General features: G+C 43.8%; 1 protein-coding gene across 2 annotated transcripts in view; it reads left to right on the top strand.

The window, feature by feature from the left end:
- arhgef10 (Rho guanine nucleotide exchange factor (GEF) 10) overlaps positions 1-18,278 on the top strand; it is an 87,117-nt gene extending 68,839 nt beyond the window's left edge. For both annotated transcript variants that reach the window (XM_035379946.1, XM_035379936.1), the window contains 3 exons: positions 12,479-12,601; positions 14,077-14,628; positions 15,272-18,278. In XM_035379946.1, coding sequence (XP_035235837.1) covers positions 12,479-12,601; positions 14,077-14,585 — 632 coding nt within the window. In that variant the 3' untranslated portion in view covers positions 14,586-14,628; positions 15,272-18,278. The remainder of the gene's footprint in view (positions 1-12,478; positions 12,602-14,076; positions 14,629-15,271) is intronic.
- The last annotated feature ends 956 nt before the right edge of the window (positions 18,279-19,234 follow it).

Below are 19,234 nucleotides of genomic sequence, written 5' to 3'. Positions count from 1 at the left end.
ACAACCTTAAATATGGAAATATTTTTCCTTTTCCTGCTAAGGATCCACTAGGACTCCTTCGTGGACCCCCAGGGCTCCATTTTGCAAACCCTTCCATTTTTGGAAACCCTGCCCTCCATTAAAATGGGTCTGCTGTAGACCGTGTTCCAGCGCCTGTCCCTGTTCCTCCCTGCAGCGCAGTGCTGAATCCAGCCGCTTCCTCGCTTTCCCTCTGCTTTCGCGTTTGCTGCGAATTCTCCCTTCCTCTCGTTTCCCTCCGTCATCCTGCGTGCTTATTTTTGGACTCGGGGCAGAGGAAGTCGTCGCAGCTGCGGTGGAAATACAACGCCCCCCTGTTTTAGTTGCGCCAGCGCCAGCGGGCCGCGTTGCAAAATTCGAGCCGCAGCGAACCGCTGGAAGCTCAGCCGTCCTTCGTGCCCGGACCTGAATAGGTACGGCTGAACGTTGAGCACATGAGCGCACACCAGGAAGCAGAACAGCCTTTGGCATTCTGTGCTCGGGAAAATGCAGACGTTTCGTCAGACCTTCACCCTGTCATTCAGGCGTCAATGAAAGGGGACACTTATTACAATATCCTATAGGCAAGTAGGTTACTCGTTCCCAAAATGTCTAAGCCTGCAAACCACTAAACTTCCTGAGACCAACCCCTTATTAAAACAGAGGAATGTAAATCCCAGTGCGTGGCCGTGTTTGCCATTCCCGATAGCGAGCTAGCTTATCGTACGGAACCCGCCAATCAGTGGCTTCCGATCTAGCACCTTTGTGTTTCTGGCAAGGTGTGGAACTGTTCAAACTGCTGTTCATTGGGAGTGTCCTTCATCTCCCAGAATTTTTATGTATATTACATGTTCAAATAACTTGTGCCCTGCCCAAGAAATCAACGTTTCTTCCAGACGTTGAGAAGTAGAGATTCTGTAACGCAGGCTACAGGCTACAGGCTACATAATGTGGACCAAAGGTTTGGTTTACTGCACCTATGTGACATTTAAAAAGTGGGTTGGAAACATTTTTAAATTTGAGAAGTTGGCTCCCAAAAATTGCCTTCCAAATGAAATAGGTTTTCGTTTTGTCTCAGCTGCCAGCAGAAGGCTTCAGAATCAATTCCATCACCAGATAAACGTTCAACAGATGCACTCCTGATACACCCCATAAGTGCCCTTAAGCGCAAGATTGTGTGGTGTGTGTGTGTGGCCGTGAAAGAGCTGTAGGCGGATGCCTACAGAGCACAATAGGGCACGGCTAGCATGCTAATTGCTGTGGGTTAACCGAGCGACTCAGTGCCGAGTCACGGAGAAACACCTCTGTATCTGCTGCCGCTTGCTCTACCGTCCGTCACGTGGAGCGCCGTGGAAACGTGTTCAGCCGGGCACTCGTGGCTCGTGGTCTGTCGGAGCTCTTGCTCATCGGAGGGCTTTGCTTTGACTACAGACTCTGTAATGAAACGAAAAACAGATGGCTTGCGAGACGTCCGTAGGACAGCCGACTTTCAGTCACATGCGGTTCCCCCTTGGGAGGGAATGTTACCCTCTGCTTTCTATCTGAGTAATGCAAAAAATAAGGAAGGAGGGTGGTGGCCTTTCTTGGCAAACATATGGTAGCCCTTGTGCTTCTATCTTCCCCATCTTATGGCTCTGTATTACAGTTTATAGGTATTGATGAAAAGGCTTGCCCAAGGACAGAGCGTCCTTTTCCACAGTAGTAGATTCCCATTTTACCACATAAAATACCGGGGCTGTTATCCATTAGTGATTTGGAAGCACTGCCTTCTCTTTCGCTGCGATGTGGCACACGTTGCTAAAGTTGCACAGGGGATGTCAGCGTTTCCTGTTGCCCCTGAGCCCTCGTCCGTCCCCGAACCTGAGCCTGACCGCGCTCTGGCCCGTAGCGTCCTGCGGTCTCCCGTGGGCCTCTCTTACCGAAACGGAGTTTAATAATACTGCGCTAAAGGGCTTCTGCCGCCTGTTCAGTATTTCGGGTACTGCCCTGGAGTCCGTAGCGGGAGGCTTATTTATACCCAGCAGCAGCTGTGGCGGCTCACTGAAGCGCTCGCAAATGTTTGCGTTTGTCAGCGGGGCGCTGACGCTAGCTGAGCAGCGCTCCCATTTTTCTCTTGCCGTTAACCAGGAATTTGGGACCGAATCGAGAGACGCATTACAGGAGCGCTGGTCCTGTTTATAATGTTTAATGGGTAATAAATACAGCCTCTGATGGCCAGTGACCCCCCCCCCCCCCCCAACCCCCACCCCATCTACTCTCTCTGTGTATTGCTAAGTGGCTTTTTTTTTTTTGTTGCCTTGAACGCAATGCTACTTAGCAATCATAGGACGGGCGTCATTAAATATTCAGCACGTTTGTGTATCTCCGTAAATCTCGCCGTTGTCACAGCGTGTCGCTGCCCGGTTTGCGCTTCCGGCGTCTGTACCGCTCGCGGAGCGAGAAGTGTTTTCGAACTCACTCCCGCTCCTCTAACACTCCGCGCGTTCCTTTTTGGCGCTTTTAATGAGAGGCAAAATGACGGCACGGTGCCGTTTAGTGGGTAAATATGCGGCGCTATCAACACGGCATCTGCGCTAGCACTTTTGCTGTAGCTGCTGTCAGTCTTGTGGAAAACATGTCATGTTAATGTACTGAATTGTGTTGAAAAGGGAAAATGGACTGAGGACAGATTGCTGTATTTCTTTCCTCAGTAGAGGTCATGTTTTCTGTGTTGCTTTGCTTGGTTTCCAGGGTCAGAGCGTTAAATAATCCTGTGAATGTGAGTGCTAGAAATGTAAGCCCACTCAAGGCTTTTTTGGGAATACAATAGTATTTTACTGTACTCGTTGTGTCACGCTGTCATTATCATGTAAACACAATAACGAAACACTTTTGTTTTCCATATCTTTCTTTGTTCACACAAGTTATTTTCTTTGTGAGAATATTCATGGGAAATCACTTTGAATGACTACATCCATGTATTGTTTATTTCTCCTTTCTTGGTTCGGCCCTGAGAATAATTTTTCTATTTCTTCTTCGTCGTTCTTCTTTCTGTCAACATGTCAGTGCACAACATGATGCAGTATGTGATGTGAGAGAGGTTTATATTAATTGTAACGTGGCGAATATTAGCAATTATAATAACGGCAAAAAGAATTATGCATAAGAGCAAGTGGTTACTGTGGTTACTCTCCCACATGGTAAGCACACACACACACACACACACACACATACAGTCACTTAGCCTCCTTGCAGAAGAAGCACACATATTTCCAGAGTGATGCGCTCTCGGTAAGTAATCAGGGTGATTTTGTTCAGACTCATTGTTTTCCTTGGGGGAGGTTCAGGAGTTCATCTCTCTGCGAGTGCATGTTGTCCTGGCCTGATCTTGCAGTTCTGTTGAGCTCTGTGTCAGATGAAATCTCCTTACCCGTTATACTTTCTCCAGTTCAGTGTTCGGTTGCCCTTCATCTGTGGACATGAATCCACACGAATCTCACCTAAAGGAGGACTTGTCTTGCTCCCGACTCCTACTCGTGTAATGCTCTTATTGTGGGAAGACCTTCAGGAAATCATGTGATATTCACCAACCCATCATTCCAGTGGCGTAGCCAATTCAGTTCAGAAGAGGGGTTTCGAAAATCCAACCGGAACTGACGAATTGTCAAACAAAATTGTCTAACAGCTTTTACTGCTGCTTGGATTCTGTGGAGCTTAAACAACCCCACAGCTATGTATCTGCATGTTTAATGAAAAGAAGCAGTGACTGGCAGCTTATGTGCTTCTCTGTGTACTGCCAGATTCATGAAGGATATCGCAGTGACGAGCTGAGCCTATATATGATTTATTCCAAATTGGATATTCCAAATTGGGGGGAAAAAATTTGGTTTAAAAATTTAAGAAGAGTTAGACCCTGTTGAGCCTCTTCAGTGTGCATTTTTCGTCATGTGTACATTTAATGTACCATCCACATTCACTTTCTTTCCTTTCACTCTCCCTATATAGGTCAACTAGGGCAACTTGCTTTTATTAGCATCACAACTGGCCACTAAATTGTATATTGTTTTTATCATGTCTTGCCTGACCATTAGTTATTTTTGTGCCACTGCCACTTCTTGCCAAAATAAAGAAGCTATGACTGCTATATTGCTGCTACTACTAAATACACCTTAAACTTTGATGCTCATTCATCACACTGATTATTGAGAACTCGTTATCTCTTTTTCTGATGTAAAAGACCAGTAGCTTGCGACCTAATTTTGTGGGCAGTTTGTGAAATGTGCATATGCAGTGTATACAGGATAATACCTGTATGTCATGTATGTCACATAAATGGCTACCTTTGATTGGTTGATAACATTTGCCTGTTAGCGGTACTGAGGGAGCATAGTGGCATGTGTGACTTAAAAGTAGCCAAATGACAAAGGCAGACCCACCCACCCTGCTTGCCTTCAGTGGGTTCAAACACAGGTATAACAATTGAAAGTGCCTGCAAGTTTGTTTTCAGTGGGTTTACCCATGAGTCACACTTAAATTCATAGGGTGTTGGCAAGACCAGTCCTTCCCTCCTAGTGTGAAAATAAAAACTAATACAGGGCATGATCGTTCTTGAATTTGAAATGCCCTCTGCAATGAAGAAAAAAATCGTCAGATATCCAAGACCAACTCCAGCACCTGCCTTCTTGTAATAGTGGTAATTATAGTGGTAGGCTTTGTTGCAGGGAAGGTACTAGCCAGTAAAAGCAAGTTCATTGTAAATGCACAATGAGGAAATTGGCGCAATCCTGATATTGATACACCTCAAAACCACTGTCCCTTGGAAAAAAAGTTTCGTAATGTCAGGGAGCCTTGGGTGGATCAAAGCGGATTAAACCCTAATGGGAGATGCACGTGTTCTGTCTCGTTCTCTTCCCTTGCCTTAGGGGAGGAGGGGTTGGTGGGAAAAAAAAACTAGCTAATGACTCCCATTGTTACAATGGGTACGTTATGGCTTCTGCTATGCCAACTATATCCATTAGAAGGAACACCGCACTTGAAGGATATGCTGTCCTCTGATGCACTCACCCAAAAAGCCATTTCATTGGCTACTGACCCCTCTGTGCTACAGGGGAGAGTTACCACATATAATAGGCGGGGCTCACTGAAGATAGCTGCTAGCCTGTAGCATGTGGGTACCTGGCACAACCTTGGGAGGAGCTAATAGTGTGGACTAAATGTGTCCCACCACTGCAGGCATCTGATTTGTAGTCCATCAGTGGTATCGCTGAGGCCAAAACCTGGAACAGTAGGGCCCAGTCTGCACTATTCCAGTCTGCCTCAGTGAGCACCTCCACAGCCCGAGCCACCCAGGAGCCCTGAGGAGTGTTATACGAGCGTGAGGTCAACTCGGGAAGGCCCTCTCGCAAAGGCCTGCTTTTGTCGGCCTTGAACAGTTCAGATCCGGGAAACCAAGTGAGATAAACCACCTTAATCGGTCACTGAAGCGTGAGTAACGTCGAAAAGCAGCGGACCCTGCATCTCTCCGGGAGACCGGTTTGCCACCCGCGCTGTCCGCTTCGACCGATGCCACTGACATTTGTGAGGTACAGGCGGTGTCTGACTCAGCAGATTGTTTGCGCTGTGGGAGAGGGGCAGGGGGGGGTCCGAGAGCTAGCAGCAGCTTTGTCTGCGGTCAGGCGGATGCCCAGCCGTGCATGCGGTGATGCTCACAAACAAGGGAAGCCAGTAAACACCAAGCCCTTCATCAGTGCACATTGGACAGCCACGCTGCTCGGCCTGGTGAAGCACAATGCGCTCGGGGTGGGGGGGTGGGGGGGTGGGGGGGGGGGGTGATGGCGGGGGTAGTCCAAAAATCATTGTGTACAGCAAATCAGATGTGCAGAATGATTCATTTAGAAATGAAGGATACAAAATACAATTATTTTTCATTTTATGTTGCTATACTTTGTGGCTATTTTATTGCATTACGTTCCATGTAGCCTAGAGAAAAGGTCGTTTTACAGTGTTTCTGTGTTGTATTCTGGATCATATCACGTGACCCAAGCTGGTACTGACCAGAGATAGCCCTTTGCCTAGGTTTGAGCTGACGATGGGCGGGTATAAACCCTGGGAGCATGGTGATTAAGGGTGGATATTAACCCTGGACATGTGTGATTTAGGGTGAATATAAAGTCCTTGTGCAATGGGCTGGGCCATAAACCGGGGAGCGGTGAAAGGTGTATTTCAGTATGACAGATGAAGAAGATTACGTCTGGATGCTTGTGGGAACACATGAAACCCTTAACGGCTTGGCTGGGACAGCGCACTCCCGTTAGATGTTCTCCTCAGAAGGATCGAGCTAGCAAAGGGATCAGTGGCGATTTAACTAAAACCCTGGGGGATTATGGGAGATGGCCTTGATTCAGAGCAGTGTCATAGCAGAGGTTTCACTCAGAAGCGAGGCATGTGAACAGTGATTACTGGCTCAGAGTCAAGCCTAATGCATTGTAGGTTGCCACACTCTTTAGCAACCCTGCGCCATCAAAGCACAATTATTCATTCACAAAGTTCTGTGATTCAGATAGATTCTCCCCAAGAAGGAAATGCATATGTAAAAAACTATATGCAGTAAAAATTTACAAGATATAAAATATCTATGTAATATGAACTCCAAAATGTTCATAGCTTCAATGTTACATCTGTTGATGTGAATATGCACAAATTATAAAAATGTAATCTTTACTTTTTATGGTATAGTGTCTTTTTCAGTCACTACCTTTTCCAAACTATTTGATTTTCTTCTCACCTTTCTTTAACACACACATTGGCCCCTATTGTTTCATAATCAATGCTGCATGGCGTATGGGCACAGTAAATTGGTAGCACCTGGGTGAATTATTTGTGGCTAGTGAACGTTGGTATTTTTGTTTCCGGAGGCAAGTAGTGCGCAGCTCAAAGCATGCAGTACGGGTGGAAAATGGGCTGGATTACGCTGAATATATTATCAGGGGGTGTGTTGCAGGTGGATTCATTCGTACACTTTCAAATGATCTCTTTTCATTACATTTAAGAGCTGTGTGTTTACCGCGGAAATTACTGCGTTTAATTTCCGCGGCCTACCATTGCAGTTGAGGACGAGGATAAGGATACTAATCAGATGTTTCTCCCGAGGTTCTTTAGCGGGAGGTGTAGAGTTTAGCTGTCACTGTTTTTCAAGTCCGAACGAATCTTATCAATAATTTTCTTTCGTCAGAATTTTAATAAAACATTGCCTAAACAAGAGGAAATTTCTGGTTGCAAGTTTTGTTTTCAAACACTACTACTACTGGCATGCTTTGCATATTACTAAGTTAGAAAGTTATTGCCTGTACGTTTTTTTTGTGTTAATGTTAATTGTGACGGGTAACTGCGACTGAGAATAAATTGGAGCTTGAAAGACCAATAATATCTCAGATTTCAAAAAAAGACATTCAAGCAGAGTTAAACTTATAAAAAAGAAAACGGACAATGAACAATAAAAGGAAAGTATGCAGCTTCTCCTGCTGCTGGGATTTATATCAAAGTCAAATTGGACAGCATATGATCCACAAAAACTGTTCATGGGAAAGCGCTGAAGTTAGCATTCATATGCTGGGCTGCAACTTGCACTGTAGAGATGGTCCGAGCATGTGGGAGGCGAGGGCACAAATGGCAGTCTAGACTGACACCAAAATTGCAATGACTTCAGCACAAAATTACCAAACAGCTCAGGCACAGCACCAAAAAATACCACTTTGCCACTCCAGTCGTTTACAACATGCCATTCACCAGCCGGAATATAGTGTTTGTTTTTTCTGTAGTTGTGCTCAAAACATAACACTGTAATAGAATTCTGAGGATTTTAGTTTTAAGTGACTTCTTTTCATGCTCCCATTTTGCGTCATTGATAATGAGGAACTTCATAGGAGCTAAAGCATAGCTACATATAGTAATTCCTGTTTCACACCTGTCTATTGGCCAGTCAGTCCGCAGTTCTGACTGACTGCCCAACTGAACAGATTGTATTGTATTTTTTATTTTTTTTTCACATTTTTGGATGTATGTGTGTGCTTGTGTGTGTCTATATCTCCTGTACGAGAATGAAATCATACAGTTTTCTTCAGGCTAGTGGCCAATCAGACAGCTGCAGACAGTAGAATCTAATCCTATTTAGAACTTTCCTCTGGAAAAATAAGCTTAAGAAGCCTTATAATTTGGTTGTTGTTTACGAAGGATCTGGTGAGTTTTGAGTTCTTGTATGCTGTTTTGTGCCCTTCACGTATCATCTTGTCTTTAAACAGAGTGAAATGTCTGGAGGGATAAATGCTGTTTTCTGCTATGACGGGTCTTTGGAAAGATCTGTAGTGAAAGGTGAACATCCAGTCTTTGAGAAGATGTCACTCTTATCTGACGGTTCTTTGAGTTCAGATATTTAGGATTCTGCGGTGGTGAAATTTCCCTGTCTCTTTGAGCTTTGAAGCTTAATCATTGTTTTTTTTCTTTGATGTAGTTAAAAGAGATAAATAATACTGTGTCTCTCTGGAGTGGCAGCTGAGTCTTTCTCAGATAAACTTCTCAAATTTCTGTTTCTTGCTACTAAATGAGGTTGCTTCGGGTTGGTGTTTTCCATCAGTGGCTTAATTTGTGAATTCTGCTCAACGTTTGTTAAGGTTCAGCAAGAAACTGGGAGTTTCCAGTGTTTGTCTATTAACAAATTGGTTTCAATAATTTCTGATAATGCAGATTTTTTTGAGGTAACAGGACTGTAGGGTCAGAGAAAAATATGTTTGATATGTAACATGTTATATGTTAGAGAAGGTCTGTTTATGTACAAGCATTGCCTTCTTATTGCATCACTTTGAGTGACTTCTTCAACAAAAGGAGAGGTAAGTGAGAGGCTTGCATTAAACTGGCATTGATTCCAGAAGGTTCTTCTGTCATGGAGATTTATTCTAATCCAGAACCCATCGCCTTTTCATTTGAACGTAACTGCTAAGTGCTTAAGGGTTGAGTGTTAAGTGCTTAAAATGTAACGTAAGTGGCCCCAATATGCTTCGCTCGTTTTGTTTTTTTTGGTCCTGGCTTTGATTTCCTGACATTTTGAATTCAGATATGTTAACTTCCCATTTCACGTTCTGACAGCAGCGTGTGTGTGCGCGCGTGTGTGTGTGTGCACACGTGTGTTTTATTCCAAGTTAATAATGGATACAATTTATGGTTTTGTGAGTCGCTTGTCCTTATAAATCCCTGGTTTTCGGTTTGCTAATGCTGCAGTACCGACGAGTGAAGAGTTCACTAGGGCAGCGCGTATTTGGCCATGGTGTCGTTCCAGCCAGGCAGATTTGGGGAGGAGGGTAAACACTTGCTCAAAAATGAATATATTAATAATGGATTTTATTTGACGCTTGGGACTGCAATTGAGTCAAGAACCTACAAAGAAACAAACTCGAATGGGAAGAGAAGTTGTGCGTTGTCCTTGGTGCCCCCTAGTTCGCCAAATTTTCACGGTTGCTCGCTTGCCGTCGGCCGCAGCTAACGGCGGTTCCTGACGTTTCCGTGGAAACGCGTCATTACTGCTGAATAGGGGGACACTGTGCTCCTGGGACTGCCTGCCTCTGAGCTGTTTGCGCACGGTGTCTCTCGACAGCAGTGTCTGTTATTGGGTGTTTCCCAGGCAACGGCACTGACTCCGGTGATGGATTTAAAGGGCTGCAGGATGGTGTGTGTGCCCCCCCCCCCCCCCCCCCCCTCAGGGATAGGCACGCCCCACTGATTTAAACACCGTGGACAGCAGGATGTGGACCCCAGGCCCTGGTGTAGTATTTATAGGGTATATTTATAGTATTTTGTAAGCTGGTGCTCACAAAGGACTTTGTGGAAAAAGAGGACAGATTTTTAAATGACATAATAATGATTAGTAAATAATTACTACTGAAACCTTTATTAGGAATTGCCTTTATTAGGCACAACAGACAAAATAAGAAAATGGAGCTTCAGTATTTTCAAATGTGTTGCGTACATTATGTTTTCTCATTTTCACCTAATGGAATACCGAGTCGTGGTGGTTGCTTCACTGCAACATTGTCCCTGCGACCAGCTGAGCTGCTTAGCCATTATACTGGAGCACTGCGCAGCTGACAGCTGCAAACACGCAGTTGACCAGAGGGGGCACTATTGAGCAATGCAGCAGGCCATATCATGCTGATTAGCCTCACGTGTTGGTCACATATTAAGGTTTAGCATCTGGAAGCGAGACTGTGTGCTCATTAAATCTCTCTGTGGTTATGGTATGGCCAATTAAGTTTCACCCAACAGAACTCAGGTCTACTGTCATCACTGGCTTTGGTTCAGACTAAACAGGACCATTTGTTGGTTCACATGGAGTGCACACGGGTTTGAACCATCACACATCTGAGCCCTGTTAGAGCCAGAATCCTTGCGTCTTCTCAGATTTGCTGGTTTGCAGATGTTTGTCTGCTAAAAAATAATTGTTCACGAAAACCTGTGTGATCTAGTACCTGTGTAAGTGTCCATGTATGTAGGATACCAGAGTTTGTGATGGGCTGCCATATTTACTTAAAATGAAATAAGGTTTACTTAATAAAATAAAGGGTCACACAATAGTAATCAAATGTATATTCCTGAGATGTTTTGAGTCAAATTGGTTTAATGGTTTCATTGTATTATGTAATTATTGTTTTCACATGTATTATAAACAATACTTTCAGAACAAAAAATGGAAATACTTCATTGATGACCTCCTTTGTAATCTTGAAAGGTATTACTGCAATTAGCAACGTGTTTAGTAGTCACGCACCAACAGTCAAGGTGATTAGCAGTCGCAGTAATTACATGCACCGAACAGCATTAGCTGCACGCAAGGCATGTAGATTTTCCAGTGACTGCTCACAAAAATATTTCATAACTGTCTTTATTAAAACCGCACTATAAAGTGAAACCAGTTTACCATAGCATTCCTGGTCGTGGCAGTTCTTTCCCTCACACACTGCTACTGTAGATGGCTTCATTTCAGACAAATGGTGCACACCACACACCCACGTTCTCAAACAGCTACATTAGAAAAGCATCCAACTGAATATTAACAACTGAAGATCGGAGCGTATAATTTATTTAGCGGGTCCCTGCCTTTGCAGAATAACAAGACCAATTTGTAATGCACTTAGTAAAAGGTGATTGTTTGATGACTCATTTTAAACATAGTTTCACTTTGCAGTTATAACCGAAAGGGTGTTTCTTGGGTTGTTTTGAACCGTTGTTACGTTATCTTAATGAAGTGCGTTCAGATGTGTGCAGACTGTGGAGGTGTTTTTAAAATCCTGATAAAAATATGAAAATGCCACATTACCATTTTCAAAAACTGAAAATTTGCAGCATTAGTACAGTGCAAGCAGGGTAAAAACTGTGGGACATTGAAAAGAACAAATCTACACACATTTTGCTCTCCAAAACACTTGTGTTAGGTTTCCCCGGAAACCCTTAGCTGTAATGAATGGTTGCCATAGATACTTTCCCACACAACTAGTATAAATAAATCTGATTTCCCTACATAGTTTTTGTTGAAGTGGCCTTTTATGTTCACTTTCATGCCTGGTCTAGTCTTCTGTTCCTAGCCGTTAGTTTGTCCGTGTGTGCACGCATTAGTGCATTTACGTGTGTGTGTGTGTATGTGTGTGTGTTTGTTTATGTGTATATGTGTGTACTTTCTGTTTTTTATGTGCGAGGAGTGCATGACCCTGACAAGCACTCTGGTTTTGGGGCAAATTAAGAGGGCCATAAGTATATGCTAACATTGGAGATATGACTTAATTCTTTTTACTGTCTCAGCATATGCTCCTGAGATCTGGTGGAAAGTATGTATTTTTTTCGTAACATGCAAGTGTCTCGGATGACGGATGCATGTTGCAGTGAAAATGTTATGAAAAATATTATTTATTTTATTTTTATTGAATGTCCCATAGGTTTCAGCACAGTATATGGTTCTTGAGATCCGTGTCAGAGACTGAATGAAAATAAATTGCAAGGTCTTAGGAAGATACAAGAACATTACAACATTCATTAGTGAAAAGTAATTTGAGTTGCTCAACGATATAAATTACGCACATGGCAGCAGTACCCTGGTGAATAGTGGTACTCGTGGTTTTTTTTTTTACTGCACAAGGACTACAAAAATGCTCAGATATCAAAAACGAAGAACAAGAATGAAATGAGGAAGATGGAAGATGAACTAAGGAATAAGTGTCAGCCCGGCACTTATCTTAAATGTTTATTTTTTATTTTTGAAGTGCTTTTCACGTCGACCTTTATTGTTATTTTTATTGGGAAAATAGTTCTATACTATAATAACGTTTCTTCATCTTTTTACTTGTTGCCAGCCATTAGCATTTTATTAGCAACCAAAATTACTGAGTGGGCCTTCAGCTAGTGCCAGTTGTGTTGTGTTGTGATGTCATGCTGCCGTGACAGTCATTGTTGTTTGTGCCTACAGGGCAACAGAGGGTCTCTGTGAGCAGTCTGCTGGTGTGTCATGGCCTGCTGCTGGTGGGGACCAACCTCGGGGTCACAGTGGCCCTGTCGGTCCCCCGACTCCAGGGCATCCCCAAAGTCACAGGTGGGTTCGCCTCCTTCCCTCCCCCACCCCATTAGGCACGTTAGCCCACCCGCTACTACTGTTTCTGTTGGACATGCACTCTGAAGTGCCCTGTTCTGGAAGCAGTCAAAATGATGGCAAAATTGCCACTGTACTGTTTGGATGAGGGAGTCTGGCCGTTCATTGAACCTGTGCCCTGTTGCTTCTTGGGTGGCACGGTGACGCTCTCCAATACCCATAATCAAACCCTGACCGCCGCGGGGCTGACTGCTCCCAGGAGTCCCTGGGGCCACACATGGCTGACCGTGGCTGTCTGCAGCTTGGCCAGTGGACTGGAGAGTGAAAAAGAAGTGCTTGAGCGCGGTCTCTCAAACTGACAGAAGACATTGCGGAAACAAGGCAGTCGTACTGATACGATTTAGCATTACAAATTATTAAAGTCGCACCTTAACGGTCACTGCGAAAAGATGATAATTTCACAGGCCCCGAAACGTGGAATGTTTTACTTTTTCAGTTCATTTGCCGTTTGAAAGGTGGAATCTAAGCGGTTTCGCGTTTAAACAGACTGTGCTCCCTACTCAGGAGGACGAAAAAAATTTTCATGCACTGCCACAGTGGCCCAGTAATCTGATGCATTCGGCTAAGTGAATTGAAGAATGGAATGAAAAAAAAACGATGCATTTCTGGGGTATGGGGTTACATTTTTCGCGTATTTCTAAAATATAATTAACACTGGAATTTTGTTGATTTGGCATGTCATTCGATTTAGTTGAGCAGTGAGGCCTTTATCAGTCCTCCTCTGTGTCTGGCTATTTGTGTCTGTCATTATACGCTTGACTGTTAGGATTGATGGGGCTTTACTTAGCTCTGTGTGTTGCTGAAGCCTCGGGAGAGTGGAGGTCTTCCTTCTCAGCGAGTTCGGCAGCAAATTGAGCTAGCTAGCATTGGAGAAACAGCAAGCGCTTCCTGAAGTGAATTACTGAAGCTAAGCTGTGTTAGCCAAAATGCTGCCAAGCTTTACCTTTGATGTTTCTAAATATATTTTTAGAAATGAGTCTTTTCTCCCTTTGTGTACGTGCTGTGTTGTATTGAGGTGGCTTCATTATGATGGAAGAACTTCGTTCTGGGCCTTTTGTACTCCCTGAACTTAATGACACACTTTTAAAATAGGCCTCCAATTAAAAAAGAGTCTAGTCTGTGCTTCTACTCGATGCTGTCATGGGACGTCTAAGCTTCAGTGATATTCCCTCGGACGTAATTAGTGAATTTGTTCTCCTTTTTAATGAGGTCTGATTCAGTTCTTCTGTTGTGCTCCTTCTTTGTGTGGGTAGTTACCAGAACGTTGATTCGCAGATCTGTTGTGTGTGAGTTCACTGGACAGTTTGACAAATGTTTGCTGTTTCATTTGTGTGTGTTTTATTTTGTTTTTGCTGACTGATGTTACTTTTGTGTGTGTTTGGGTGTGTTTGTGCGTGTGTGTGTGTGTGTGTGCGTAGGCCGTGGCATGGTGTCCTTCCATGCTCACAACGGGCCAGTGAAGTTCCTCACCATGGCAGCAGCCGTGTGTAACCGTCCCCCGGGGGACCCACCCAGCACGCCCGCCACCGCCTCTGCCACCGCCATCGCTGCTGACCCCCCCGCCGCCCCCGAACCCTCGGACCCGACCCCGACCCCGACCCCGACCCCGGCGCCCAGGGAGCGGGGCGTGTGGCTGGGCGAGTCGGGCGGCTGCCAGGCCTCGCTCTCCTCCTCCTGCGGCTCGCTCGTGCCTTCCCAGGGCTCCCTGGAGCACGGGCCGGAGGACGGCGCCATCTACGACCTGCTCAACGACCCCGCCCACTCGCACTGGGGCCGCCGGGCCGCCGAGCGGGTGACCGCCGGCTCCGCGCTGGCCGTGTCGGGGGGCGCCGGCCACCGCCGCGTCAACCGCAAGACCAAGCAGTCCCGCCAGGAGGAGGCGGCCGCCACCGTCATGGTGTGGCAGATCCCCCTGCTCAACCTGTGAGAGAGCGGGAGAGGGAGGGAGGCCGCCGCCCCACGGCGGTGAGGTAAGCGCTGATGTCATCGCAGCAGCTGGGACGTCTTATTTACTCAGCAGTGAGCTCACCTGGAAGGGTCACCGAGAAGGCGTGCCGTGTGTTGAAGTGGCCTTGCGTAGCAACGTTGATTGTTATTGTTGATTGTCATCGCTCACTCCACTTCCTTTGAGCGTTTACTGTCTCTGGGAAACTTTTAAGATTTTGGTTATAAACTTTTTTTTACGTGTGTGTGTGTGTGTGTGTGTTTTTTTTTTAAGAGTTATGTGAAGGACGTCAAATATTTACATTACGTTTCAATGTATTCATATGTCTAAAGCTTTCGTCCGAAGCAACAGGCCACTTTGTTGAACAACACTGAATGTAAATTCCAACGGAAACGACAAGCACCAGAACACAGTAGGCAGTAGCACGATGGATATTTAACGCAAAACCAATCAGCCCTTTTCTAAGTAAATAAAAAGGAGACCGTAAGGGCACTGGTGCAGCACACTCTTTTTTTTCAATCTGTTTAACAGAAAAAAAAAGAGGAGGGATTTGAATCAAACAGTTGAATAGAAGAGAAACGAAATGCTACTATTAGAAATTTAATTGCAAGTGGATCGCATGCTCCCCACCCCCTCTCCTCATCTCCTCTCCTTTCTTCTCTTCCCAGAGTGACAGTGCAGCTCTCTGGCCGGGAAGCGTGGGAGGACGAGGAGGTGTCGCCGTTTCCTACTCGAAGTCCGCAGCGCTCGCCGACACCCACGGACGCTCGCTTGCCTGAACCAGTAAAATTGCAGGCCCCCCAGGAAACCTCACCGTGCTTCGCCACGAGACGAAACCTTCGCCGTGTTACAGGAACTAGCGGACGAAACAATAAAACGAGTGTTGCGGAACGTGCTAGGAGTCCCGCGTAATCGCTGAACATTGCCATTGGAATGTTCAATGTAGTTGCCTAGCAGCAAAGGGACACGACCCCGCATGCGGTGGCATCAACAATGTTATAATAAACAGGGCCAATGTGTTTGAGGGAACAGTTAATTAAATATAACCACTCTATCTCGGCATCTTTCGGACAGAAAAGTGTTGCACATTCTTACAGCCGATTGTAAAACTTCCACTCCTTTTTTTTCTAAGGTTTAATTGGGCAATGAGCCTCTTAACTCCCAATTAAATCGCTACTAATGTCACTCCTTTTCCTAACAAATGCAAATAAGTATTCCATATGCATTGAGCATACTTGACAATGTTTTAAGATTAAGATTAAGTTTTTGCAGGTTATTTGAACCAGAGGGTTTGATGTTTTTTGAGCTGGACATGCAGACTGATGTATAAATGGTATGGGGCTCCTTTTGCGCAGCGATGCACCACGTGGTTTGTATCGAAAGCTGACTACGCCAGCAACGACTGTTACGGGGGGGGGGGGGGGGCACGACACATAATTGAGCGTAACGTCACCCAGGGAGAGAACGGTATTTCTTACCTCGTCACTCAATAGCGACCCCTCTGGTCAGTTTGGTGTCTGCGGAATGCTTGCGCCAGCTGCTTAATGTAGCCCTCGGGCTGAGGTGTTGGACCGCTGGCTAATTCGTGCTCTTTCTCAAATCGATGGCGGATGTCGGCAGTGAAATCGGCCGTTCCGAAGTGCAGGAGGGAAAAATGGGGAACAAAGTGAATGAAATAACAAATAAAATGGAATTGCGCATCCAGCTTTATCAGTATTACTCAGCAGAATCACCTGGAGCTAAGCGCACCCTTGTGTCTTATTTGGCCAGTGACTAAAGCAGGTGGGGCTTCAGACTTCCTGTCTTAGAGTCCAAGATGCAGAAGGGATCATGTTGCATGAAGAGAGTTACCTTAATCAGCATTCATCTATAAAAAAGTATACCAGTAACACTTTTTGAAAGGTCCTACATTTGAGTGGCATAAAGCCTGAAATAACACCTTCCTAACAACTTCATAAGCATTCATAAACACTTGTGCAGATGACAGACATGCACATGTAATTGGTTATTATGTGTCCCTTTCACAGAGGGGAGATTACTATTGTAATTTTATTTATTGCGTTATTATAATGTAATTTAAACTTTGGATGACACAGCGAGGCAGTCTATATCGTTAGCAAATGTTACAGTACAAAGATGTTATGTAGCTCATGCGAAAGCCTCTTGTTGCACATTTGTATGACCCATCATATAAAGTGTTTTCTGTACGCTTCTGTTGCAATTCCTGTGAAGGAGAGTGCTCATCTTATTATAGATCAACTGCATAATTATAAGTAAGGCTAGTTCAATATATCACATGCTAGTTCACAAGCTAGTTTTTTCTTCATGGTCTTATATGCCGTAACAGTAACCACTGACTGCCAACATTGGGAGTGATGCATGATGGGAAAATTCTGGCTGGCCAGATGTCTTATTTATCTTAAAGCTAGTCTTTGTGTGCTGTTTGCATCTCAGTTAAATAATGTCAGCATCAATAATTATTTTCCACTTGATAAGAGTGATTCAAAATTTACCCAACAACTTTTTACACTAAGGGTATTTAAAAGCAATAAGAAATCTTGAAAAAGATTTATTATATATGTTCTATTTTATACATTCACCAATCTGTAATGAAAATATTTTATTTAACATCTATGATTTTCTCTATTTTCTGTAAAAATTCAGTTATGTTTGTAACTGGACTATGGGGCCAATTATATTAGTAAGTTGTGTTTTCTTTTAAAGTTACTGTTTATATACTAATTATCTATTAGATTACAAAAGTGAGTTTTATGGAGGAAAGAAAGGTTAGAGATTTTTTAATTTACATACTCAGTGATGTTTAACAATATAGGATCACTAATGTTGCTGCAGATGTAAGATTATGCAATGCACTTTAAGAAGCATGTGTCGGTTCCACAAGTTATCTTAAAGGTAAATAACTAGAGACAAGACAAGACGAGAAATGGCAGGATTCCCTATTGAGTGTGTTCTGTCTGACTGAAACCTTTGAGACTGTTAACCTCTGTCTTAATATTATACATATAATACATAATTTCTGTGAGAATTTTAAAATGAACTTTCAGAAAATGGCTTTTTACTTAGCAATGACTTAATGGCGTGTGCCATTAAGACAATAAACAAGGTGCTACTGATATAAAATGGAGTTTGCTGAAATCATATGGTGCCACGAAAATTAATAAATTTGAGCAAACTGCACATCACTGACACCTTAATAATACTTGTGAGGACAGTTAATTTTTTTAATGCAACCAAGATGCGTGGTCAGTTTTGTATCAATTCTAATAGTTTCCACTTGCCTCAATGTGTATTTGCACCAGTTCTTTTTATATATTGCATTGTTTTCTAGTGCTTTCCATTTCCCTGACATGTTGAATTCTTGTTGTCATTAGGGACGTCCCACGCAAACCAAGGAATCAGCATTCACATAGCTTCGCATTAATGGAAAAGAAGCTACTCTTGCAGTAGTTCAAGGGTTCTTTTTTAAAACACTGTCTTAAATATTATGTGCGATGAAAACACGTAGTAAAGGGAAGCAACATTGGCTGCTCTTGCCCACAGAGGAATGAATATTGATTTGAATGTTATGAATATTGCTTTGTGCCTCTAACACTGTGTCTGAAATGTGTGCCCCTGCATTTTTCTAATAAAAGTAATTTGTATGTTTCATTTAAATGCATGATGTCAACGTGATTATTTCATTGTATTCGCTTCATATATGGTTGTATATGGAATTTGGTCCCAGTGAAATTGTATATTGCTTCAGAGGAGCATATTCTTTTATAATATTGCATTTTTTCTATGACTACAATACTGAGTTCATATATTGAGGTGTGTAGGCCACCCAGCCCTCATGATTGGCTGTAGAAATATGGGCAAAATAACATGATGACATCATTCACTCCTTTTTTTTTTTTTTTTTTTTTTTTTTTTTTTAAACAATTGGAGCCAGATTTATTTATTGGCAATTGAATGCCCTGAGCATACACTGGTGCCTGAAATAGGAAAATGTCAGGTAATGTCAGTCATAATACTTTCTCTGTGAAGTTATCTGTAATTTCAGCTTTTTTCCCTGATCTCATTTTACCAAACAAGTCTATGTGACAAGTCTAACTCTTAAAAGCTGAAGTCAGGTCACATAAAGTAAACGTCAGAAATAAATGCAGAACTTGAAGACCTCCTTGTGTGTTACGATAGAAATATCTTTAGCAGATGTTTCCACGGTCTTATTTGTCCCTGTGTCCCATTTGTCTAGGTCAGGGGGTCCCCAGCCCTGATCATTGTGAGTCCTATTGTCTGCTTATTGTTTGGTCTGCTCAGTGGCATATTTTAAAGCCAGCGGACCCTGCGGTTTTCAGGACCGGTGTTGGCCGACTTCTTGTCTGGGGCAGAGACGCCCCGCGATCCAGGGGCCGGAGTGGCGCAGAATCTTTCGGAGTCCGGTTTCCAGGAAGCGCAGATTGTGTGCAACAACAGGAGGGGGGGGATTGGCTGTTCACTCCCGTTCAGAGTTCCTGGGATTTGCAGTCCCTCTGTTCCCTCGCATTAGCATCCAGAAATAGTTTGGAATTCAGTCAGATCCCCCCTTTACTGCAGCCCAAATTGCTCTTCTATTTTTTGCCATACATTAA

The sequence above is a fragment of the Anguilla anguilla genome, chromosome 1, assembly GCF_013347855.1.
Source record: "Anguilla anguilla isolate fAngAng1 chromosome 1, fAngAng1.pri, whole genome shotgun sequence".
Taxonomy (NCBI): domain Eukaryota; kingdom Metazoa; phylum Chordata; class Actinopteri; order Anguilliformes; family Anguillidae; genus Anguilla; species Anguilla anguilla.
The sequence above is the reverse complement of the archived record's forward strand: the minus strand, read 5'-3'. Positions and strand labels throughout refer to the sequence as shown.